Raw genomic sequence first — 25,744 nt, 5'->3', positions numbered from 1 at the left:
AGACCTGGATCGATCGAAATATACAAGCAGACGACGGGGTACAGAACCCTGGGGTTCTCAGCTCCTGGAGAAGACAGAACGCTGCCTTTTGCGGCAACCTGGACGGAGCAGGGAAGCCAAGTGGAGTAAGTGGGGAGCGAAAACAGCAGCGGAGGGGTGCATGCGTGGCAGCCCAAACAAACTGGGGAATGCCACAAACAGCCCTTCAGCTGTCAGCCCCGGGAAGCCATGGGGCATTGAGCCAGGCCCTCAAAGCCATGGGACATTGAGCCAGGTGGGTGCTGCGGGAAGCTGGACCGCACGTCCAGGGCTGACGCTGTCCTCTGGAAACTACACGGCTTTGGACACAATCAATCCATCAGGACATTCTGATTTTGAAAAACGGTCAAGGTTTAATATTGAAATGAAAATCAAAATCACCAGCCACTAGAGGGGGAGAGCCCGTGGAAGGCCGAGCGCGCTGGGCGCCGCAGACAGATGGTCACAGACACTGTGGAAGGACGGGGCCCACGGTGACAAGAGGCCACAGTGAAGGTGACAAGGTGCGTCCTCCGCACCACACCTCAGAGGCAAATCTCGCCGCGACCTCCTCCAGCGCCCACACTCGCATTCAAAGCCGGGGCCACCCCCAGGGCGGCACTTCCCAAGGAACAGCATCTCCCAAGAGGGTGCCCCAAGCGCCAGCATCACCCGCAACCATTTAAAGCAATATCTAAAGATTATGTCACCCAGACCAGGCTATGTTCCAGCTTTACCGTCCTGAAGTTCCTTCTGGGTCTTTCTGGGAAACTCTAGTCCTATAATGATATGAGTGGAGAAAGTTTTACCTCTCATGTATTTCACTCTGTGAACATGCTGTGTCCTTTGCTTTGACCCACTTAACTATGTTCGACGTTTGAATGTGCGAGCGCTTTCTCCTGCAGTTTATAAGCATTGACTTCTGCCTGGGCAAAAACAAGACAGGGAAATAATTTTGGGGAGAAATTTTTGATAAACCAGGAATGTAATATTTTAATTGTTTATTATTAAAATTGCAAGGAATTTGTGATGGAGTTCCATCCCTCGCAAGAGAAATGTGCACCAACAACACAATAGTGCAGATAATTTTTGAACACAATTGAAAACTGTCTGTCTTACGGTATTTGGAAAATAAAAATGCCATGTCTCCTGTGATCAGAATATCCCCAGAATGAGGGGGACCTCTGAGAGGACACATATTCTAGGTCAAGGTTGCCCCCCACAGGGAACATAAACGTGCTCAACCTTGGTCCCGCTGTCAGGGCTGCAGATACACCAGGAGGGGAGAGGTTTATTCCTCACTGTGGGGCTCTGCTGGGCCAGAATGGAGGTCACAGCAGGCATACGCGGTGGGGAGTTCTGGGCGGGTGAACCTCACAGAAAGAACCCCAAAGCCAGTGAAGGAACAACAGGTTTCCTCACAGTTTGCCCAGATGGGGGCAGAGGGTGAGGCCACGGGGGAGCGGGGAAGACACGAGCACTCAGACACGAAGAATGGAATCAGACTCTTTATTTACAGAACATTCCATGCACAGAGGAAGAACCCGAACACAGACATGTTTACAGGGGTTCAGCTCTCATCTGTGACTAGAGTCATGGAAAATGAAAAAGGAGAGGCTCCAACAGAGAAATAGGGGATGAGCCTGTCTGTGAACGTGTCCGTCAGCGTCCACAGATGGCATCTGTTATTCAAATTGTAAAAGGAAATCTCTCCCAACTCGTAGTCCAGGAAAACGCCAACTCGAATGCATAGTGTGTAGGGGTCAATGTTTGTCCCAGTGGACCGCTGAAACTGCCAGCAGCCATTGCTGGGGGAAGGTGCCAGGGCATCCCTGGGGAAAGATTCCTTGCACACACCCAGGGACCACACACCCGCGCCTCGGATGTCCATCTGCCAAAAGTGCCTGCCGGCCTCGAACCCCTGGGCGCTCAGGACAGCCTCCTGGGAGGTAAACGCCCTGGGATGAGTGTTGTTTGGTGCCACCCTTTCGTAGGTAAAGATGGCGGATTTCCTGTCTGGTGAGATAATGAGGTTGCGGTGCGCGGTCTCGGGGTCTAGAGTCAAATCCACCTGAAACTTGTGGATGACATTTTGCAGGCTAATGTAATGTGGCGGGAGACTGCACACCACCTCCTCCAACTTGTATGAATAGGCTGCTGGGGCCTCTAGGTTAGCGTACCTGCTCCACTGGAGGTGGCTGCTTCTGACCCCCCTCAGTAACCCCAGGTCTGTCTGCACACAATGGGTGCTGATTTCACGAAGCAGACTCTTGAGAGTGGCGCCATAGTCTGACATCTGGTTTCTACTTGCAGTGACTCTTTCAGAAATACCTGACATTTCCCTCAGTACCTCAGAATCAAGGCTAACATGATCCCTTTGCAGGAAGCGCTTGAAATGTGCAAATTCAGAGTACAGCTCACTCTTTCCAGCTTCCACCTTCTCTCTCAGTTCATGCATTTTGGAGACCTGCGTGGCTAAGCCCCTCTCAGCATCTTCCACCTGCTTCCTGAGGGTCTCCAGGGAGCTCTTGAGCTTCTCCCTGTGCTGAGCAGCAGCTTGCTCCAGGGGTGTGAGGAGGTGGCCCTGGTGGGGGGAGGAGGCCCCACACTGGGCACACAGCAGCTCCAGGTCCTCCTCACAGAACAGGGCCAGGGCATGGTGGTGCTGGGCACACAGGGCCTCTTCCTCCTGCCTCTTCCTCTTGTTCCTGGCGGGGGGCAGCTGCCTCAGGAGGTCCGTCAGGGCACACAGCTGGGAGTTCTTGTGGGCATCCCTGGAGGGGCAGTGGTGCTGGCAGACGGGGCAGGGGAGGACGTCCTGGAGGCCTTGCCAGCGCTGGCGGAGGCAGGGCCCACAGCAGTTGTGGCCGCAGTCGAGGGTGACCGGGTCTCGCAGGTGGTCCAGGCACACGGGGCAGCTGGCCTCTGCCTGCAGCTCAGCCAGGGAGGCGGCCAGGGCCATGATGCTGGGGGCTTCTGTCTGAGGCAAGGACTGGCAGCCTTTCCTCTGCTGCTCACAAGCTCCCAGGAGGATCCAGGCACTGCAGGGAGTGTGGGCCACTCAAGCTGCAGCCGCAGAGTCAGGGGACATACAGGCCAAACAACCTCAGCTTGGTGTTATTGCACCTCGGGTGCTAGGGGTCCCTCTTCCAGAGACAGGCAGGTCCCTGGGGTTTGGGACAGAAGGCACAGGAGGTCTGTCTGCAAGGACTGTTCTGTGCAGAATGTGAGGGGCTCAGCTTTATATACCCTGTAGGGTGTGTCTTTCCCCACCCTCCTCCCCCATTGGCTAGAATGCAAATCCCATCAGTTTCCTGGGGAATTTTTGGCCCCAGGGCACTACCCATCATCCTCTCTGATGCATCTTCCTGCAGGGTGTGGTCACTCTCTCCTGTCCCCCGCCCCGCCCCCTTCTCACCCTGCACTGGGTCTCCTCTCTCTGAGCTCAGCAGTGATCTGGTTTCTGGCCACTGGGTAGTGAAATGGCCTCGTGTTCATCACGATGAAATGGCAGGACAGCCCTGACCTGAAGCTGTTGTTTTAATACCGTCTGACCCTTCAAGCACGGGTGTCCAGAATCTGTGTGTCACTTCCCACATGGTCGGCCCATGAATGTGACCAGTGAATCCTCTCTGGACCCTGACATGGAAGGGGGTGCGGCACTGAAGCTTGTCACCCACAGCTGGTCAGGACCGGCATTGCTCTGACCCGACCTCTTTAGAGATTCAGTCAGGACCTGGGCACCATCTTCTTTGTCGTCTCTGCTTGGGTACCTGACCTAGGCCTTCCCAGGCCTCAGACACAGGAACTTACCTCCCACCACCAGGCAGGCCCAGAGCCCCTACCTCCATTCCTGGCATTGCTGCCCCCTTAGAGGCTCCTTGTGCTCTGGACTTTGTTTAGTCCGCCTGGACTCTCTGACCTCATCTCTGGAGTATATCTTGGTGAGCACTTCTTAGAATTTACTGTCCTTATCTCAGAAGCCTGATGAACTCCCCGGAGTTGCTACCTGCACTGTCCCTGGAGCTGTGTGCTCTGCCCTCACTGTCCTGGGCTGGCGAGTGCTGCCCTAGAGGAATCGGCTCCACCTCTGTCTTCAGGAGGAGCTGCGCCTCCCACCCAAACCAGCCCCCCAGGGGCCATCTGCTCCCCTGCAGAAGCTCTCACCAAGCTGCAGTGTCCTGGCCAGAGACCAGTGCGCTCATGCTGACCTGCCCTTGTCTACTCAGCGGACACGTCTCTGCTGGAAGGGGCCAGGGAAGGCCTGAGGCTCCCACCCCTGGCCTTTGTGCAAACACTTGCTTCATGGAGAGGCAGAGGCACTGGAAGGGCCAGGGCGGCTCCTCCTCCACTTGAGGGCAAAGGGCCTCCGCGATCAGAAACCTGTGTCTGTCACTTTCCGTGCATCTGAGGAAGATAAAAGTGCAGGGACACTTTTGCTGAGTAACACAATCTGTAAAAATGTCCAAGACAAAGTTTCCATGTCCACGATGAAAGATGCAATCAAGACAAAACACAGAATCTTTGTTGGCAAGTTCCTGGGCAGAGGAGGCCGCCAGCTGGCAACACTTTGTCCTTTCACGGAGGGAAGAACAAACAAGGAAACCCACCGCGGTGTCGGTCAGCTTGACCACCTACACGGCCTTTCTCAAAATTCCTGCTACCAGCATCCAGAGACGCGCACAGACAGGCACGGACGGAGAGTGCTGCCCGAGGCGGCTGCGGCCGGGTCCCCCACCCGCGGCCACGGGCCTTTGGTCACGGCCTCTGCCTCTAAGACCCTGTGCGCACCTGCTCCTCGCCAGCTGCTGGGGGAGCTTGGTTCTCACTGAGGGATCAGCTTTTCAGCTTCAAGAGCCAGAGGGGACAAAGGGATGCTTTCTCCTGGGAGTTCTGACGTCCCCTCCATGTAAACCTTGGGCTTAATTTCCCTCTTTCTCAGGCAGCTTCTCTCGGCCTTCAGACCAGGCTCTGTCGCAGTGCTGGGCACTGTGTAAGGCAGCCTGAGCTCGCCTGTCCAAGCACACAGCCTGCTTTGCTCTGACTGTCCTCTCTCCTTCTAACTGCGGTCAGGCGCGGGGCCGAGCGCCGAGGCCCGCAGCGGAGCCCAGCTCCCGAGACCAAGACTCCTCCGCCCCTTCACAAGAGAGAATCTATACATTTCTTTTGCAAAATCATTAGAAGGTTTCCGATCCCATAACACTTTCCTGCTAAAGACTCGGCAGCAATCTCCGAACGAGCAAGTATCCAGCAGAGTAAAAAAGCATGAGAACAACTCGAGAAAATGCCTTTCACGTGCTCCGCCACCCTGTCCCCACTGGGCCCCGAGCTTTCTTGAGTCACTTCACTTTTTGCTTTCATGACCTTGAATTTTATGAGGCCCTCAGGCCAGTTGCTTTCTTAATGTCACACATTCTGGATTAGCCTAATGGTGTCCTCACCGCAAGATTGAAATGAGGCATCTGTGACCAGAACTTTCCATGCTGAGAGTCCTCCAATGAATCCACCCTAGATCTCAGAGTTGGTTTCCACCAGCCAGGGGGGACGGAGAGGTCAAGATGACCTTGTGAATCAGACAACCAAGACACACACATGCTGGACACCCCTGCTTGAAGGGTCAGACGGTATTAAAACAACAGCTTCAGGTCAGGGCTGTCCTGCCATTTCATCGTGATGAACACGAGGCCATTTCACTACCCAGTGGCCAGAAACCAGATCACTGCTGAGCTCAGAGAGAGGAGACCCAGTGCAGGGTGAGAAGGGGGCGGGGCGGGGGACAGGAGAGAGTGACCACACCCTGCAGGAAGATGCATCAGAGAGGATGATGGGTAGTGCCCTGGGGCCAAAAATTCCCCAGGAAACTGATGGGATTTGCATTCTAGCCAATGGAGGAGGAGGGTGGGGAAAGACACACCCTACAGGGTATATAAAGCTGAGCCCTTCACATTCTGCACAGAACAGTCCTTGCAGACAGACCTCCTGTGCCTTCTGTCCCAAACCCCAGGGACCTGCCTGTCTCTGGAAGAGGGACCCCTAGCACCCGAGGTGCAATAACACCAAGCTGAGGATGTTTGGCCTGTATATCCTGTGACTCTGCGGCTGCAGCTTGAGTGGCCCACACTCCCTGCAGTGCCTGGACCCTCCTGGGAGCTTGTGAGCAGGCAAGGGAAGGCTGCCAGTCCTCGCCTCTCCCTCCCGCTCCTGCAGAGCCGGGCCTTCCTAGGGCGGCTCCTCAGACAGACGCCCCCAGCACCATGGCCCTGGCCGCCTCCCTGGCTGAGCTGCAGGCAGAGGCCAGCTGCCCCGTGTGCCTGGACCCCCTGCGAGACCCGGTGACCCTCGACTGCGGCCACAACTGCTGTGGGCCCTGCCTCCGCCAGCGCTGGCAAGGCCTCCAGGACGTCCTCCCCTGCCCCGTCTGCCTGCACCACTGCCCCTCCAGGGATGCCCACAAGAACTCCCAGCTGTGTGCTCTGACGGACCTCCTGAGGCAGCTGCCCCCCGCCAGGAACAAGAGGAAGAGGCAGGAGGAAGAGGCCCTGTGTGCCCAGCACCACCAGGCCCTGGCCCTGTTCTGTGAGGAGGACCAGGAGCTGCTGTGTGCCCAGTGCGGGGCCTCCTCCCCCCACCGGGGTCACCCCCTGGTACCCCTGGAGCAAGCTGCTGCTCAGCGCAGGGAGAAGCTCAAGAGCTCCCTGGAGCCCCTCAGGAAGCAGGTGGAAGATGCCGAAAGGGGCTTAGCCACGCAGGTCTCCAAAATAAGGGAACTAAGCGAGACAGTGGAAGCTCGAAGGAGTGAGTTGTACTGTGACCTAGAGCTCTTGAAGAGATTACTGGGAAGGGATCATGCTAAAATGGATACTCAGTTACTGAGGGAAATGTCAGGTGTTTATCGAAGAGTCACTGAAAGCAGAAACCAGATGTCAGACTACGGCGCCACACTCAAGAGTCTGCTTCGGGAAATCACCGCCCAGTGTGTGCAGACAGACCTGGGGTTACTGAGGGGGGTCAGAAGCAGCCACCTCCAGTGGAGCAGGTACACTAATTTAGAGGCACCAGCAGCCTTCAAATATGATTTCAAGAAGGGGGATTTTAGTTTCCCCCCACATTACATTGGCCTGAAAACCAGCATGAGCAAGTTTCAGGTGGATTTGACTCTAGACCCCGAGACCGCGCACCACAACCTCATTATCTCACAGGACAGGAAATCCGCCACCTTTACCCACGAAAGGGTGGCACCGATCGACGTTGCTCATCCCAAGGCGTTTACCTCCCGCGAGGCTGTCCTGAGCGCTCAGGGGTTCGAGGCCGGCAGGCACTTTTGGCAGGTGGACATCCGAGGCGCGGGTGTGTGGTCCCTGGGTGTGTGCAAGGAATCTTTCCCCAGGAATGGCCTCACAGCTCCTTCCCCCCGCAATGGCTGCTGGCAGTTTCAGCGGTCCACCTGGACACGTCTTGCCCCCCCCACAGTACAGGTTGGCATTTTCCTGGACTACGAGTTGGGAGAGATTTCCTTTTACAATTTGAGTACCAGATCCCATCTGTGTATCCTGAGGGACACGTTCACAGACAGGCTTGTGCCCTATTTCTCTGTTGGAACTTCTTCATCACTTTCCATGACTCTAGTCAATGAAGGCTGAGCCCTTGTGACCGCGTCCATGTTCCCCCTCTCTTCACGAAAGTGTTGGAAATACAGAGTCTGAGTCCACATTTGGTGTCTCAGTTTCATGTTCTCTCTCCCCTCCCCACGGTCAGAGGTCTCAACCTCTGACCCATGCCCCTCAAGAATGAACGTCTAGGGCCTCCCTGGTGGCTCCGCAGGTTGAGCGCAGCGCTGTGAAGCTGTCCACAGCCTCAGTAGCGCCAGTTGGACTCCCGGCCGGCCAGGGAAAGTCCCACATGGCGCACAGACCTCTCCTGTCTCACCCACTGCTCCCCTCAGCAGTGTACTCCCCACTCTCTCTGGTGAATTGTCTCACCCTCCCACACCTGTGGCCTGTACCCCAGTCTTGTATATATAAATATATCCTTAAAATATATATGTGTGTGTGTGTGTGTGTGTGTATATATGCACAATATTAAAAAAAGAATGAATATTTCAATAAAACAGAGGAGGGATTTTGTGCTGGGAAGTGAAATATTTGCACCACATTGTGCCTTTTCTCAGGAGTGGAGACAGGACAGTGGCAACCACAGAGCAGGACCCAGCTGGTTATTCCTAAGTTGGCGGCTGACCCCTGGGAAGGGGAGAGTGCTGAGTGTGTGAGGAGAACTTCTGCACACGACCATGGAGTCTGCCCGTGAGTTCATGAGCTACCAGCCCTCTAAGTAGCGGGGGCTCTCCCTGAAGCTCGGGGACAAAGCTCATGATTTGCTTTTTTTCCAGTTTTGTTTGAACCTAAGTTCTCCCTTCTCTGTTGCTTGTCAGGCAGTCAAGTTCTTGGTCTGTTAAAATGAACCTATTTTCTGAATTTCTGGCTTTAGGTCACTGGGCAAATGGACCCCGATCTAGAGGGGTTTGGTAATGATAGTTCACTGGTGACTGGATTCACAGAGCATCTGAAAAGGTTATTCTCAATGTCCAGTTGCTTCCATTTCAGTGATGCCAAGGTTGAGCACTGGCTTAGGGTAGGGACAGGCTGAGAAATTCATTGTGACTGTCCCCACCAAGATGCTACCCAGTCAACAAATCTAGGCTTAAAAGGGCTAAATAAACACTGAAAGGGAGGAGCAAACTACCATTATCTGCAAGAGATATGCTTGTCCTCTAGGAAAGCCAAAGAATCTACAAATTAAAAAGGCCAAAGTGGACAGGAGCAAGATTATTGTGCAAAAACCTAATATCCCTATGTGTGCAACAAATAAGTATATCCGTGTGTGAGCAGGTAAAGGGAAAGGAAATATTTGAAGTGACTCTTACCCTGCAGCAAAAAATGGAATGACTAGGGACCTTCCTGGTGGCACAAGGAGTTAAGACGCAGCACTGTGAAGCTATCCACAGCCACTGCAGCATGAGTTCAATCCCCAGCCAGGGAAGTGACCCACATGGCACAGCAGACCTCTCCTGACTCCCTGCTGCTGCCCTCAGCAGTGTATTTCAGTCAGTCTGTCAGTCTGTTCCCCACTCTGTCTCTAGTGAATCCTCTCAACCCCCTCGCCGGACCTCTGGCCTGTACCTCAGTTCTTGTATGCATAATAAATACATCTCTGAAAAAAAATGAAATAACTAGGAACACATCTAACTGTGAAGTGACTGCGAAGGGTATAAGAAAATCATCAACATACAGTGCAAGAGAGTAAAGAAACCATTAGGAATGTCAAAGAACACCACACACCCCCGACAGGCAAGACAGCAAAGGTTCAGCCCTCTCCAGGGTGCACTGTGCCGTCACGGTGTTATAGGACGGGGAGAGGGGCACCCCAAAACCCCGCAAACCTGCCTATTCTAAATGGGTTCTGCCATCCGCCGCATCAACACAAAACATAGGAGACTTTAATGAAAAGGAACTTTAATAAAATTAGGAAACAATACAGGTAAGGCAAAGAGTCTAGTTTCTAAATCAAGCACCCAAAGTGACCCGTCCCCTCGTGGGTAAAAGTCCATGCAAATGGGATTGGCCCAGAGCAAGGCCCCAGAGCCTGCCCCAAGTCTAAAGCATCCTCCAGTGGGGACCCACAGAAAAGGGTCAGAAACAACCGGACAAGCCCGGAAGGAAAAGAGCAAAATCAACATCAAGATAAAAGCTGCCATGGTCACCTCCCCACGGGTCTCACCCACATCTGTGTCACCCAGTCCACGACCAAAAGACAAGCGCAGTTTCTTCACGTGTCTCTGGGCTCCATGCGCCTCCTCCGGGTCTCCTGGCTCCATCCTGCTTCCTTCCTCAGTCTCTTCTTCAGCTTCTCCTCTTCCTGCTCAGCTCCACCATCCCTTGGGTGGGGCAGGGAACCTCCCCCTTTCCTGGGGACCACCCTGTTACAACGGACCCCCACAATAATCCCAAGGCCATCGCCTTCATCCGGAGCTGCGGACTTACTCGTTGTTCTGCGCAGCTGTGTTCGGAGAGCCGATTAGATGGGCACACCCATCGGGGTACATGGCCCTGGAGCAGGGCAGCCTGCAGGGTACTCGGCTCCTTCATCCCTGTGCTCTTTAACACCGGACACACTTGGAAACGTACGAGCTGACGCAGGACAAGAACCATTTAGAAAGAGCTGGTTGCTTGTTGTAGCAATATTGGGGTGGAGGCCAGAGGCACAGGGTGAATCACCAGAGACAAGAGTGGACACCAGGAAAGCAGAGTCATTGAATTCACTGCAGAAAAGGGCAGCAGGTGAGTCGGGAGAGGTTGTCTGTGCCCCCATAAGGGCTTCAGGCCCCCTTTTATACTCTTGGGGTGTCCGTGTGCCCCAGTTGTCTGCTGCGATGTCTAGTCTTGGGCTTTGACATTTGACACAGTGTGTCCTGACTCTTGCTCCATCCTCTGCCTGGGGATCTGCAGGCCAAGGTCAGGGTTATCAGTCTTAGGGCCGTTCCCACAGCAACCCAGTGATTCCTTTATGCACTCAACCTCCCAAGCTTGCCTGCTGGGCGGAGTCCAGGCTTGGTTATTACCCTTGTTAAAAACGTGGGTCCCCTTGTTGGGGTTCTAGGAAAGCCAAAGAATCCAGAAATTATAAAGGCCAAAGGCGACGGGAGCAAGATTATTGTGCAAAAACCTAAGATCCCTATGTGTGCAACAGGTATTTCTGAGCGCGAGCAGGTGAGGGGAAGGACAGGAGGAGGTTGGCGGGGGAGGGGCCTGGATCCCTCTGAGAAGGGATTCCCAGACCTTCCCCTTCCTCAGCCCCAGCAGGTTCGGGAGGAAACCAGGATGAAGGGAAGGGACAGGCCTGGATGCGGCTGCAGCCTCGCAGGATGCAGCTGCATTTTTCGTGAACAGGCCCCTGGGGTCAGACCTGGAGGTGAGTGGGGTTTCCCAAGGGTCTCCACCGGGTCAGAAGCACCAGGTGGGTTTACTTCCACCGCACCCCGAACCCCCGCACTCGGCAGGAGGCGGCTCCTGACTGCTCTGGCCTGACCCCAGGGGCTGCTCCCCGCCGCGACAGCACAGGGGGTACCTGGGGGGGCGGGGGGGGGGCAATGCGCCCAGGGCGGGTTTTCTGAGGCCTGTGGAGGCTGAGAGCGCTGAATGAGCTTGTGAACCCCGAAAACACAGACCAGGACAGAGTCTGGGGACACTGTCTTCCAGAGGCAGAGGGTCCCGACCCCGGGGGGCGCGGGCGGGGCTGGCGGCCGGGAGGAGCCGAACCCCCCGCAAGGGCGCGGCCAGGCCTGGCTGCACCCGGAGATCGGCGCGGGTGGGGCAGGGCGGGGCGCCCCGGCCCGGGACCCGCCCGCAGGGAGGGCGGCGTCGGGAGGGTCCTGGGGCGGATCCCGGCCCGGGAGACCCGCCCGCGGCGGACGAGGCGGCCCGGCCCCTCCCGGCACGACGCGCCCCCCCGCCCGGCCCGCGCGGGCGCCGGCTGCGGCTCGGCACTCTGGGGGGGAGCCCGGGCGCCCCGCCGGGACCCCGCGCCCCCCGCCCCGAGCCGCCCCGAGCAGAGCGTCGCGGGCGCACCCCGACAGGCGAGGGCGACCCCGCTGCGCGCGGCCGGGCGGCGCCTCCGCGCAGGGCGAGTGTCCGGGGAGCCCCGAGAGGGACGTCGGGGGCCGCGGCGGGACAGGACGCCGGGGCGGGGCGCGATGGTGCCGGGCCGGGCGGGCGGACCTGCCGGTGCCGGCTCCGGCCCGCCGGGCGCTCTGGGCGCCGCCCGGCTCAGCTCGGGGCTCCGCGCTCCCGCCCGGCCAGGAGGCCCGGGGAAGGGCTGTGACTGGGGGTTCTCGCCGGAGCCGGAGCCCCGCCCGGGCCGCGTGGGGAGCCAGGCCCGGCCCCAGCCCTCGCCGTCCCTGCGCGGGGGGAGTGGGGTGAGAACAGCCCTGGACCTGACAGGGGGTCGCTGTCTTTCAGGTTCCGTCCAGCTTGAGCCCTGAGGTTCCAAGAAGACCCACAGAAGCTTCCAGCAGGCCGCGCGCCAGGCCAGGAGCAGAGGGTGCTGGGGCTGCAGAGTCACAGGAAGGAGCAGCGGCCCCTTGAGTGGCCTCATTCCCTGCAGCGCCTGGACCCTCCTGGGAGCCTGTGAGCAGCTGAGGGGAGGCTGCCAGGCCTCGCCTCTCCTCCCGCTCCTGCAGAGCCAGGCCCTCCTCAGGGGGCTCCTCAGACAGAAGCCCCCAGCACCATGGCCCTGGCCGCCTCCCTGGCTGAGCTGCAGGCAGAGGCCAGCTGCCCCGTGTGCCTGGACCCCCTGCGAGACCCGGTCACCCTCCACTGTGGCCACAACTGCTGTGGGCCCTGCCTCCGCCAGCGCTGGCAAGGCCTCCAGGACGTCCTCCCCTGCCCCGTCTGCCTGCACCACTGCCCCTCCAGGGATGTCCTCAGGAACCCCCAGCTGTGTGCCCTGACTGACCTCCTGAGGCAGCTGCCCCCCGCCAGGAACAAGAGGAAGAGGCAGGAGGAAGAGGCCCTGTGTGCCCAGCACCACCAGGCCCTGGCCCTGTTCTGTGAGGAGGACCTGGAGCTGCTGTGTGCCCAGTGCGGGGCCTCCTCCCCCCACCGGGGTCACCCCCTGGTACCCCTGGAGCAAGCTGCTGCTCAGCACAGGGAGAAGCTCAAGAGCTCCCTGGAGCCCCTCAGGAAGCAGGCGGAAGATGGTCAAAGGCAGTTAGAAATGTATATCCTCAAAACACAGGAACTAAGAGAGAAGCTAGAAACTCGAAGGAAAGCATTAAACTCTGAATTTGCACATTTTAAGTGTTTCCTGGAAATGGACCAGGATGCCACCGATAACCGGGTATCCCGGGCTCAACAGAAAATCACTGAAAGCAGACAGAGGATGTCAGACTATGGCTCCACACTCAAGAGTCTGCTCAGTGCAATCAGCACCCAGCGTGTGCAGACAGACCTGGAGTTGCTGAGGGGGGTCAGCAGCATCCACCGCCGGTGGAGCAGGTGTGTTCACCTGGGGATCCCAGCGGCCTTTAAATACAAATTCAAGAAGCAGATTTGTAGTCTCCCCCCACATTACATTGGTCTGCAAAATATCATGGACACGTTTCAGGTGGATTTGACTCTAGACCCCGAGACCGCGCACCACAACCTCATTATCTCACAGGACAGGAAATCCGCCATCTTTACCTACGAAAGGGTGGCACCGAACGACGTTGCTCATCCCAGGGCGTTTACCTCCCGCGAGGCTGTCCTGAGCGCCCAGGGGTTCGAGGCCGGCAGGCACTTTTGGCAGGTGGACATCCGAGGCGCGGGTGTGTGGTCCCTGGGTGTGTGCAAGGAATCTTTCCCCAGGGATGCCCTGGCACCTCCCTCCCCCCGCAATGGCTGCTGGCAGTTTCAGCGGTCCACCGGGACACGCCTCCACTCCCCCGTGGTGAAACTTCGACTTGGCGTTTTCCTGGACTACGAGTTGGGAGAGATTTCCTTTTACAATTTGAATAACAGATCCCATCTGTGGACGCTGAGGGACACGTTCACAGTCAGGCTCATCCCCTATTTCTCTGTTGGACCCTCCTCTTTATCATTTTCCATGACTCTAGTCACAGATGAGAGCTGAACCCCTGTAAACGGGTCTGTGTTCGGGTCCTTCCTCTGTGCATGGAATGTTCTGTAAATAAAGAGTCTGATTCCATTCTTGGTGTCTGAGTGCTCGTGTCTTCCCCGCTCCCCCGTGGCCTCACCCTCTGCCCCCATCTGGGCAAACTGTCAGGAAACCTGATGCTCCTTAGGCTTAGGGGTTCTTTTCTATGAAGTCCTCCACCCCCCAGAACTCCCTACCACATTAACCTTGTGTGACCTTCTCCGTTCTGGCCCAACACATCCCTTCCCTCCACCCCCAAAAAAGCCCCACAGTGAGGAATAAACCTCTCCCTTCCTGGTGTGTCTGTGGCCTCAGCAGCCCTGACACCAGAACTATTGACTGGGGTGCATGTTCCCTGTGTGGGGTGAACATAACAGTAACCAGAATATGAATCATCTCAGACGAACTCGGGGATGCTAATATCCCAGGAAGCACCTTTTTATCCCCCCCAAATACTCTTAGAAAATTTTCACTTGTCTTCAGAATTTATAACCTTGTATTTCTCGATGCCATTCTCTTGAGGAAGACATAAGAATCCATTACAAATTCCCTGCAATTTTAATAGTTACAAAAAATAAAATTAGAACGCCCCATTAAAAAAATTATCAGATATTTTCCATTTTTCTTCACATTCCCATGGAAGTGAACATTGAAAACCAATTGAATAGACTGGTTTACATGGGCAAATAATCAAAATAAATACAGCAAGGGTCCAGCAATAGAGCAGCAGAGTTAAGAAGCTGGGCTCACCTCCTCTGTATGTCGCAACTACACCACGGAACAAGCCAAAATCGACCAAGAAAAAGACAATCGCAGCTCACACTCGGAGCAACAGCTCAGCAGAAAGGGGTAGGAAACACCAGTGAGACAGGGGCAGGTGCTGTGTGAAACCCTGCGGAGCTGCTGACTCAGGGGACTCACCAACTTGGAAATCTTGAGACCAGGCACCCAGGACAATCTGGGCTCACCGTGGGGAGCTACAGGAGGCGGCATCCCCACCGAGGGGCACTGGCTTGTGCCTGAGACTCTCAATATAGAGCAGCTGGAGCCAATCACTGAGGACAAGGGTGAGACCGGCCAGATGACCTTGGTCTCCTCACAGAAGAGGCTGTCACTCGAAGCCAAGGCTGGGATATTCAAAACAACTGCAACCCTCCACATCAGGACTCAAACTAAGACAGCAAATGAACACTAACAGAAGCCAGAGCTTAAGCTAAGTGCCTGTTAAAAATAGGAGCGAACACCCCAAGGTCAGGCTATGTGCTGGGGAAGAAGGAGAGAACAATGCCTGGCCTGGGGCCCTGTATCAGCTACAATCCAGCCTGGCTACAACTAGCTCAAAAACAGGGCGTGGAGCCGGGGGTCCTGGCTGAATCTCCGAGGAAAGCTGAGGTCGGGTCTGGGCAATGCCAGGGCCCTGAGCAGCTGTGGGTGATATGCTTCGGGGTCACACCCCCTTCCATGTAAGGGTCCAGAGAGGATTCACTGGTCACATTCACGGGTCGGCCATGTGGGAACTGAGCGCCCAAGGTGGTGGTCTCGTGGGGTTCAAGCAGACATGTCAGCACCTCTGACCCCTTTGTGGTTCAAGGTTTAGTTTTACTTTGGGGACTCTGAGGCCCTCACATGCTGAAGGCCTTGCGGGTCGTCACCAGGAGGCAGAGTCTGAGAAGAAGTTGCTCTGGGCAGTTTCTACCCTTGTCAGAGTCACCCGAGGAGCTCTGACAAAGTGAAAACACACAGGCCCCCCATGGCCGCCTCAGAGGCGCTGTGTGGGGCGGTCAGATAGGAGCACAGTGGACCCCCGAACCACACAGGTGTGAACTGAGAGGCCCCTTCAACAGGGATTTTTTCAATGATACAGGTCCTCATTCTCAAATGAACCCACAAAGTCCATACCTGAGTCCCGTGTTGCTCCCAGCCTCCCGCCGGTCTCCACAGCGACTTCATGGTCCTCCCTGACAGTCAAACACCTGCTACCTGGGCCTCAGGCCCACACCCTCGATGAAAATTCTCATGTCCCTGACCTGACGAGCCACCTGGGCGGCCACCTGGGTGTCTTGGGACTCGCCGGGACTGTGGCCAGCCGAGGACCCACACTCGGCGTCCGTGGAGAGACACTAGTCTGCCCCTCCGCTCCCTGCTCCCACCCACCCTTCCCTCTGGAAATCAAACATCCTGGGGGGCTGGCCCCCTGAGCTGCCCCCAGACCACAGGGGTTGTTGCTAAAGCTCTGGAGACCCCGGGGTCAGGGCAATGCCTGTGTCTGTCTGGTGTGTGTTGGGATTTACATGGAAATGTGTTCCAGGTGGGCGCTAGAAACTAGGTGCTGAAGTGGGTGGGTTTAACCTAAAATTCTGCCCAGCCATAGTTCTTAGAGAGGGGCTCACCACTTCCTCAGTTGAAAACTGGCATCCATCTGGGAATGAAATATTTGGAAGATAATTCATTGCTCTACAATAATTCTAAAATAACTGAAAAGAATAGCCTGAAGAAATTAAGATTTGGGGTTGCATTTTGGTGATTTTATTTTTTTAATCTCCACAAGTGCCCCTGGGGCCTGGGTCCTCACAGCGCAGACCAGCGCAGACACCCGCTCTGCTGCCCCCTTGTGGCCCCCGTGGGACCCTCGCTGCAGCTCTGGGGTGTCTCAGGGACCCTCTGCTGTCCAAGGCGAGGGATGACACAGAACAGCCCCCTCACGGTTGTCGTTTGCAATTATTCCCTCCCGTGATTTATCTTATTTCATTCCTATAAATGAATTAAGCTCAATTAGTACTTAATGCCCAATCCTGTGCTTTAGGTCCTCCAGCCCTGGCTCCGTCCCTGTTAAGCCAGGAATGTGGAGACGCAGGAGACTGACTAGCTCCCTCGGGCCAGGTCTCACCCCTGCGTCCGGACTCCTCCCCTGCACCAGGACTCCTGAGCCAGCGCGACACAAACTCGGCCTTGGAAATGCTCAGATGGCTCGCGGAGACGGGCAGGGGAGAGCGGTCTTCTCCCGGCTGTGAGAAGCAGAGAAGCTGCAGCTCTTAGGAAAGGGCAGGCATGCGGGTAGCTCGGGGGTGGGGCACTTTAATGTTATCCTCAGTGTCCCCACGTGTGGACAGCCAGGTGCCCTGTACCCGGAACGCGCAGGTGTAGACAAGAAATCAATGATTTGCAAGACAATCAAACCACAGAGCAGATCCTAAATCCCAGAGAGGATGCAAGTTCCCTCAGCTCCTTCCTCTCTCTTCGGGGGACACGCCTCCCCCTACTCCCTGGCAGGTATCCTCATCTCAGGTGACTCACCTTCTTAGGTGAAGCCTAGAAGCCAAGAGCATAAATGGCCAGCGCATGGGAGGTAAGTCTCAGCCCTATCACTGTGACTACCTGAGTTCCATCCCTGGCCAGGGAGCGACCCACATGGCACAGCAGATCTCTCCTGACTCGCTGGCTGCTCCCCTCAGCAGTGTGTTTCAGTCAGTCTGCCTGTTCTGCTCCCCACTCTGCCTCTGGTAAATCCTCTCACCCCACACACGCCTCTGGCCTACACCCTGGTTCTTATACGCAAAAATAAATATTAAAAAAATAAATAAATAGCCAATGCCACACCTGGAGCAGGTAAAAGTGCACTTTAGTGAGAGCTGGCCGGGAAGGAGGGATAAGAATTGGGGTCCCCCTACCACCCGCGAGCAGCCCGGGTCTCCATGCAAAAAGATGCGCTTGGGTCAGGCCCACGTGAACTTCCCCAGCCACAGAGGGTATTTGTCAGGGCTACAGAGCATATTTGCCAATCTCGCAGGCCAGGTGCAGATTCTACCCAGGGCAAAGCACTCAGAGGCATAGCCTCAGTGGGGCAGGGATCCCCACAAAGTTGGTGGGCCTCCACTGTCACCCGGGGGCCACCAGCATGGGGCCTGCCAGAGCAGCCGGCCTGGGGACAGAGTCGTGGTAGCTCATTCCAGACACTACCTCCCAGAAGAAAGGGCTTCGTCAATCAGCACCGGGCGGTGACTGGGGTCTTGGGGGAAGAAATAGTGGCACGCTCCCTGCAGGGGTGACGCTCGGGTTTCTCGGAGACCTAGTAAGGAGGCCAGCAGTGAGGCGTCTCGGAGCAGTGACCACGAGCCACAGCCCCTGGACCTCAGCCTCGCCTCCCTGCTGGCCCTGAGGGCACGTCTGCTCACACTTGCCCTCAGGCCCGCAGGTGTGACCTTGTCAGCAGTGCTTTCGCCCTGCAGAAGCCCAGAGGAGGCGCTGCCTGGAGGGGTGGCTTGGGTGGTTTGCAACCACCTCCTGGTTTCCCCCCTTTCCTCTCCAGCCTTCAGGGTTGCACCCCCAACCAGCTAAAGGTCTGACAAGGCTTCTGCAGAAGCCCTGGGGCTGCATGGACGCCTCATGGGGCAGGTGGAGCTGCTGAAGCCAAATGCTCAGACTGCGGGGCTCAGAGGCTGGGGTCAGCGGGACAGAGCGTTGAGACACAGCCCTGCCCTTCTGCAGGAGAGGACGCGTGCTCACCCTCGGGCCCTGCCAGGCCGGGTCAGGGAGAAGGGCACGGCCGTCTCTTCCCCCAGGTCCCTGTTCCTCCCTCTGCGTCTCCCTCCGTCTGAGTCTGCCCAGCCTTGGACCAGCCTCTCTGAACACGAGAGGACGCCAAGGCCTGCGTGTTCACGGTTCCGAGTGGAGCATTTTGGGCCGCACTTCCTGTTTCGGCTGCTGTGACCACGAATCTATGGCTGAACACAAATGTGCTGTCTCTCACCGCTGGAGGCCGGAGCTCAGGACAGGCCCTGGGGCCGACAGTGGGGCGAGGGCCCCGGTCATTCCAGGACTCACAGGGAGATTCCCCTTCTTCCTCGAGGCTCCCCAGCCCTGGCCTCGACGCCCGCCTCTGTTCCAGCACCCCAAGCCAGCAAGCTCAGGCCCCCCCACCCCAAGTCCCACCGACCTGCCCTTCCATGTGTTGGGACCCCGGGGTGCCGCGGGAGGCGCCCAGATCACCCAGGGTAGCTCGTGGCAGCTTCCCTGCCTCCTGGTTCGTCAACTCCCTTTTATCGTGGAGCCAGGGGTTAGGATGTGGCCATCTTGGGGGGATACCTACCATGGGCCCCCCGTTTGTCAGGAACAGTGTCTACAACTGGCCTTTTGCAGCTGAGGATGAGAAGGCGCTTGGTTTCGCCTAGAGGAGAGTGAGCTGAGGCCGTGGCTGGACTCCCTCGCGGGCTTCTTCTTTCCCACCTTCGAGGCCTCTGGCCTCGTTCGTCACCCAGCCTCGAGCTGCCCGCCCCGCGGGCACCCACCCCTTCGTGGGCCCATTTGAGGATGTCGGATGAGTTCCCGCAAGAATCCCTTGGGGTTGGTTTCTCATTCCAGAATTTGTGATGAGGAAGTACATCCTCTGTGCTACCAAAAATCATGGGCTTTAATGATATTTCCATTTTCACGATTCTTTACATATTCCCCACAAAAATGTGAGGTTTCTCAGTGGGATTCCAGGCACCCCTGTGTCTGCAGCAAGTATCACAGAGACTTGGGTGGGGAGGGAGCCCTTGCTCGCTGCTGGTGGGGCTGGAAGGCAGCTCGGAGGTTCCTGACAAGCTGGAAACGGAACCCCCCGGGGCACGGGCCCAACGGCCAGGCCTTTGTCTAAAGACACGAAAGCACCACAATGAAGAGCCCCCGCCCCGGTTCACGGCAGCATCGTTCACGAAAGCCAGACTTGGATCAATCTAAATATCCCAAGCAGACGACGGGGTACGGAACCCTGGGGTTCCCAGCTCCTGGAGAAGACAGAACGCTGCCTTTTGCGGCAACCTGGACGGAGCAGGGGAAGCCAAGTGGAGTAAGTCAGGAGTGAAAAGAGCGGCGGAGGGGTGCACGCGTGGCACCTAAGCAGCAGCCCAAAGAAACTGGGGAATGCCACAAAGAGCCCTTCAGCTGTCAGCCCTGGGAAGCCATGGGGCATTGAGCCAGGCCCTCGGTGGGTGCTGCGGGAAGCTGGACCGCACGTCCAGGGCTGACGCTGTCCTCTGGAAACCACACGGCTTTGTACACAATCAATCAGGACATTCTGATTTCGAAAAACTGTCAAGGTTTAATATTCTCAGTGACCCCGGCTCCCTTGCAGGCCCCAGAAATGAAAATCAAAATCCTCGGCCACTAGAGGGGGAAAGCCCTTGGAAAGCCGAGCGCGCTGGGCGCCACAGACAGATGCTCACAGACATCATGGAAGGACGGGGCCCATGTGACAAGAGGGCACAGTGAAGGTGACAAGGTGCGTCCTCCCCACCACACCTCAGAGGCAAATCTCGCCGCGACCTCCTCCAGCGCCCACACTCGCATTCAAAGCTGGGGCCACCCCCAGAGCGGCACTTCCCAAGGAACAGCATCTCCCAAGAGGGTGCCCCAAGCGCCAGCATCACCCGCAACCATTTAAAGCAATATCTAAAGATTATGTCACCCAGACCAGGCTATGTTCCAGCTTTACCGTCCTGAAGTTCCTTCTGGGTCTTTCTGGGAAACTCTAGTCCTATAATGATATGAGTGGAGAAAGTTTTACCTCTCATGTATTTCACTCTGTGAACATGCTGTGTCCTTTGCTTTTACCCACTTAACTCTATGTTCGACGTTTGAATGTGCGAGCGCTTTCTCCTGCAGTTTATAGACATTGACTTCTGCCTGGGCTAAAACAAGACAGGGAAATAATTTTGGGGAGAAATTTTTGATAAACCAGGAATGTAATATTTTAATTGTTTATTATTAAAATTGCAAGGAATTTGTGATGGAGTTCCATCCCTAGCAAGAGAAATGTGCACCAACAACACAATAGTGCAGATAATTTTTGAACACAATTGAAAACTGTCTGTCTTACGGTATTTGGAAAATAAAAATGCCATGTCTCCTGTGATCAGAATATCCCCAGAATGAGGGGGACCTCTGAGAGGACACATATTCTAGGTCAAGGTTGCCCCCCACAGGGAACATACACCTGCTCAACCTTGGTCCCGCTGTCAGGGCTGCAGATACACCAGGAGGGGAGAGGTTTATTCCTCACTGTGGGGCTCTGCTGGGCCAGAATGGAGGTCACAGCAGGCATACGCGGTGGGGAGTTCTGGGCGGGTGAACCTCACAGAAAGAACCCCTAAGCCAGTGAAGGAACAACAGGTTTCCTGACAGTTTGCCCAGATGGGGGCAGAGGGTGAGGCCACGGGGGAGCGGGGAAGACACGAGCACTCAGACACCAAGAATGGAATCAGACTCTTTATTTACAGAACATTCCATGCACAAAGGAAGAACCCGAACACAGACCTGTTTACAGGGGTTCAGCTCTCATCTGTGACTAGAGTCATGGAAAATGATAAAGGAGAGGCTCCAACAGAGAAATAGGGGATGAGCCTGTCTGTGAACGTGTCCGTCAGCGTCCACAGATGGGATCTGTTATTCAAATTGTAAAAGGAAATCTCTCCCAACTCGTAGTCCAGGAAAACGCCAACTCGAATGCATAGTGTGTAGGGGTCAATGTTTGTCCCGGTGGGCCGCTGAAACTGCCAGCAGCCATTGCTGGGGGAAGGTGCCAGGGCATCCCTGGGGAAAGATTCCTTGCACACACCCAGGGACCACACACCCGCGCCTCGGATGTCCATCTGCCAAAAGTGCCTGCCGTCCTCGAACCCCTGGGCGCTCAGGACAGCCTCGTGGGAGGTAAACGCCCTGGGATGAGTGTTGTTTGGTGCCACCCTTTCGTAGGTAAAGATGGCGGATTTCCTGTCTGGTGAGATAATGAGATTGCGGTGCGCGGTCTCGGGGTCTAGAGTCAAATCCACCTGAAACTTGTGGATGACATTTTGCAGGCTAATGTAATGTGGCGGGAGACTGCACACCACCTCCTCCAACTTGTATGAATAGGCTGCTGGGGCCTCTAAATTAGTGTACCTGCTCCACTGGAGGTGGCTGCTTCTGACCCCCCTCAGTAACCCCAGGCCTGTCTGCACACACTGGGTGCTGATTTCCCGAAGCAGACTCTTGAGTGTGGCGCCATAGTCTGACATCTGGTTTCTACTTGCAGTGACTCTTTCAGAAATACCTGACATTTCCCTCAGTACCTCAGAATCAAGGCTAACATGATCCCTTTGCAGGAAGCGCTTGAAATGTGCAAATTCAGAGTACAGCTCACTCTTTCCAGCTTCCACCTTCTCTCTCAGTTCATGCATTTTGGAGACCTGCGTGGCTAAGCCCCTCTCAGCATCTTCCACCTGCTTCCTGAGGGGCTCCAGGGAGCTCTTGAGCTTCTCCCTGTGCTGAGCAGCAGCTTGCTCCAGGGGTGTGAGGAGGTGACCCCGGTGGGGAGAGGAGGCCCTGCACTGGGCACACAGCAGCTCCAGGTCCTCCTCACAGAACAGGGCCAGGGCCTGGTGGTGCTGGGCACACAGGGCCTCTTTCTCCTGCCTCTTCCTCTTGTTCCTGGCAGGGGGCAGCTGCCTCAGGAGGTCCGTCAGGGCACACAGCTGGGAGTTCTTGTGGGCATCCCTGGAGGGGCAGTGGTGCTGGCAGACGGGACAGGGGAGGACGTCCTGGAGGCCTTGCCAGCGCTGGCTGAGGCAGGGCCCACAGCAGTTGTGGCCGCAGTCCAGGGTGACCGGGTCTCGCAGGGGGTCCAGGCACACGGGGCAGCTGGCCTCTGCCTGCAGCTCAGCCAGGGAGGCGGCCAGGTCCATGGTGCTGGGGGCGTCTGTCTGAGGAGCCGCCTGAGGAAGGCCCGGCTCTGCAGGAGCGGGAGGGAGAGGCGAGGACTGGCAGCCTTCCCTCAGCTGCTCACAAGCTCCCAGGAGGGTCCAGGCGCTGCAGGGAGTGTGGGCCACTCAAGCTGCAGTCGCAGAGTCACAGGATATACAGGCCAAACATCCTCAGCTTGGTGTTATTGCACCTCGGGTGCTAGGGGTCCCTCTTCCAGAGACAGGCAGGTCCCTGGGGTTTGGGACAGAAGGCACAGGAGGTCTGTCTGCAAGGACTGTTCTGTGCAGAATGTGAGGGGCTCAGCTTTATATACCCTGTAGGGTGTGTCTTTCCCCACCCTCCTCCCCCATTGTCTGGAATGCAAATCCCATCAGTTTCCTGGGGAATTTTTGGCCCCAGGCACTACCCATCATCCTCTCTGATGCATCTTCCTGCAGGGTGTGGTCACTCTCTCCTGTCCCCCGCCCCGCCCCCTTCTCACCCTGCACTGGGTCTCCTCTCTCTGAGCTCAGCAGTGATCTGGTTTCTGGCCACTGGGTAGTGAAATGGCCTCGTGTTCATCACGATGAAATGGCAGGACAGCCCTGACCTGAAGCTGTTGTTTTAATACCGTCTGACCCTTCAAGCAGGGGTGTCCACAATCTATGTGTCACTTCCCACATGGTCGGCCCATGAATGTGACCAGTGAATCCTCTCTGGACCCTGACATGGAAGGGGGTGCGGCACTGAAGCTTGTCACCCACAGCTGGTCAGGACCGGCATTGCTCTGACCCGACCTCTTTAGAGATTCAGTCAGGACCTGGGCACCATCTTCTTTGTCGTCTCTGCTTGGGAACCTGACCTAGGCCTTCCCAGGCCTCAGACGCAGGAACTTACCTCCCACCACCAGGCAGGCCCAGAGCCCCTACCTCCATTCCTGGCATTGCTGCCCCCTTAGAGGCTCCTTGTGCTCTGGACTTTGTTTAGTCCGCCTGGACTCTCTGACCTCATCTCTGGAGTATATCTTGGTGAGCACTTCTTAGAATTTACTGTCCTTATCTCAGAAGCCTGATGAACTCCCCGGAGTTGCTACCTGCACTGTCCCTGGAGCTGTGTGCTCTGCCCTAACTGTCCTGGGCTCGCGAGTGCTGCCCTAGAGGAATCGGCTCCACCTCTGTCTTCAGGAGGAGCCGCGCCTCCCACCCAAACCAGCCCCCCAGGGGCCATCTGCTCCCCTGCAGAAGCTCTCACCAAGCTGCAGTGTCCTGGCCAGAGACCAGTGCGCTCATGCTGACCTGCCCTTGTCTACTCAGCGGACACGTCTCTGCTGGAAGGGGCCAGGGAAGGCCTGAGGCTCCCACCCCTGGCCTTTGTGCAAACACTTGCTTCATGGAGAGGCAGAGGCACTGGAAGGGCCAGGGCGGCACCTCCTCCACTTGAGGGCAAAGGGCCTCCGCGATCAGAAACCTGTGTCTGTCACTTTCCGTGCATCTGAGGAAGATAAAAGTGCAGGGACACTTTTGCTGAGTTACACAATCTGTAAAAATGTCCAAGACAAAGTTTCCATGTCCACGATGAAAGATGCAATCAAGACAAAACACAGAATCTTTGTTGGCAAGTTCCTGGGCAGAGGAGGCCGCCAGCTGGCAACACTTTGTCCTTTCATGGAGGGAAGAACAAACAAGGAAACCCAGCGCGGTGTGGGTCAGCTTGACCACCTACACGGCCTTTCTCAAAATTCCTGCTACCAGCATCCAGAGACGCGCACAGACAGGCACGGACGGAGAGTGCTGCCCGAGGCGGCCGCGGGCCGGGACCCCTCCCGCGGCCACGGGCCTTTGGTCACGGCCTCTGCCTCTAAGACCCTGTGCGCACCTGCTCCTCGCCAGCTGCTGGGGGGAACTTCGTTCTCACTGAGGGATCAGCTTTTCAGCTTCAAGGGCCAGAGGGGACAAAGGGATGCTTTCTCCTGGGAGTTCTGACGTCCCCTCCATGTAAACCTTGGGCTTAATTTCCCTCTTTCTCAGGCAGCTTCTCTCGGCCTTCAGACCAGGCTCTGTCGCAGTGCTGGGCACTGTGTAAGGCAGCCTGAGCTCGCCTGTCCAAGCACACAGCCTGCTTTGCTCTGACTGTCCTCTCTCCTTCTAACTGCGGTCAGGCGCGGGGCCGAGCGCCGAGGCCCGCAGCGGAGCCCAGCTCCCGAGACCAAGACTCCTCCGTCCCCTTCACAAGAGAGAATCTATACATTTCTTTTGCAAAATCATTTGAAGGTTTCCGATCCCATAACACTTTCCTGCTAAAGACTCGGCAGCAATCTCCGAACGAGCAAGTATCCAGCAGAGTAAAAAAGCATGAGAACAACTCGAGAAAATGCCTTTCACGTGCTCCGCCACCCTGTCCCCACTGGGCCCCGAGCTTTCTTGAGTCACTTCACTTTTTGCTTTCATGACCTTGAATTTTATGAGGCCCTCAGGCCAGTTGCTTTCTTAATGTCACACATTGTGGATTAGCCTAATGGTGTCCTCACCGCAAGATTGAAATGAGGCATCTGTGACCAGAACTTTCCATGCTGAGAGTCCTCCAATGAATCCACCCTAGATCTCAGAGTTGGTTTCCAACAGCCAGGGGGGACAGAGAGGTCAAGATGACCTTGTGAATCAGACAACCAAGACACACACATGCTGGACACCCCTGCTTGAAGGGTCAGACGGTATTAAAACAACAGCTTCAGGTCAGGGCTGTCCTGCCATTTCATTGTGATGAACACGAGGCCATTTCACTACCCAGTGGCCAGAAACCAGATCACTGCTGAGCTCAGAGAGAGGAGAACCAGTGCAGGGTGAGAAGGGGGCGGGGCGGGGGACAGGAGAGAGTGACCACACCCTGCAGGAAGATGCATCAGAGAGGATGATGGGTAGTGCCCTGGGGCCAAAAATTCCCCAGGAAACTGATGGGATTTGCATTCTAGCCAATGGGGGAGGAGGGTGGGGAAAGACACACCCTACAGGGTATATAAAGCTGAGCCCTTCACATTCTGCACAGAACAGCCCTTGCAGACAGACCTCCTGTGCCTTCTGTCCCAAACCCCAGGGACCTGCCTGTCTCTGGAAGAGGGACCCCGAGCACCTGAGGTGCAATAACACCAAGCTGAGGATGTTTGGCCTTTATATCCTGTGACTCTGCGGCTGCAGCTTGAGTGGCCCACACTCCCTGCAGCGCCTGGACCCTCCTGGGAGCTTGTGAGCAGCTGAGGGAAGGCTGCCAGTCCTCGCCTCTCCCTCCCGCTCCTGCAGAGCCGGGCCTTCCTCAGGCGGCTCCTCAGACAGACGCCCCCAGCACC

General features: G+C 56.5%; 4 protein-coding genes across 4 annotated transcripts; 2 read left to right on the top strand and 2 right to left on the bottom strand.

Moving 5' to 3' along the window:
• Positions 1-1,588: 1,588 nt before the first annotated feature.
• LOC311169825 (tripartite motif-containing protein 60-like) lies at positions 1,589-2,980 on the bottom strand (the record flags this gene model as incomplete). The annotated part of the gene is made up of 1 exon (XM_084232083.1): positions 1,589-2,980. One exon carries the CDS (start codon positions 2,978-2,980, stop codon positions 1,589-1,591), a length of 1,392 nt encoding a protein of 463 aa, XP_084088209.1.
• A 3,292-nt stretch (positions 2,981-6,272) lies between these two features.
• On the top strand, positions 6,273-7,658 carry LOC311169824 (tripartite motif-containing protein 60-like; the record flags this gene model as incomplete). The annotated part of the gene is made up of 1 exon (XM_084232082.1): positions 6,273-7,658. The coding sequence occupies one exon, from the start codon at positions 6,273-6,275 to the stop codon at positions 7,656-7,658; it is 1,386 nt and encodes a 461-aa protein (XP_084088208.1).
• A 647-nt stretch (positions 7,659-8,305) lies between these two features.
• Positions 8,306-13,744, top strand: LOC311169821 (tripartite motif-containing protein 75-like; the record flags this gene model as incomplete). Its single annotated transcript, XM_084232080.1, has 5 exons — positions 8,306-8,318; positions 10,672-10,781; positions 11,238-11,379; positions 12,251-12,375; positions 12,652-13,744. The coding sequence occupies 5 exons, from the start codon at positions 8,306-8,308 to the stop codon at positions 13,681-13,683; spliced, it is 1,422 nt and encodes a 473-aa protein (XP_084088206.1). The 3' UTR covers positions 13,684-13,744.
• Positions 13,745-21,014: 7,270 nt separating this feature from the next.
• On the bottom strand, positions 21,015-22,406 carry LOC311169820 (tripartite motif-containing protein 60-like; the record flags this gene model as incomplete). The annotated part of the gene is made up of 1 exon (XM_084232079.1): positions 21,015-22,406. One exon carries the CDS (start codon positions 22,404-22,406, stop codon positions 21,015-21,017), a length of 1,392 nt encoding a protein of 463 aa, XP_084088205.1.
• Between the last annotated feature and the right edge of the window lie 3,338 nt (positions 22,407-25,744).

Source organism: Talpa europaea, assembly GCF_964194135.1.
Source record: "Talpa europaea genome assembly, chromosome: 4".
In the NCBI taxonomy this organism is placed as follows: domain Eukaryota; kingdom Metazoa; phylum Chordata; class Mammalia; order Eulipotyphla; family Talpidae; genus Talpa; species Talpa europaea.
Note: the sequence above shows the minus strand (reverse complement) of the source record. Positions and strands in the feature narration are given on the sequence as shown.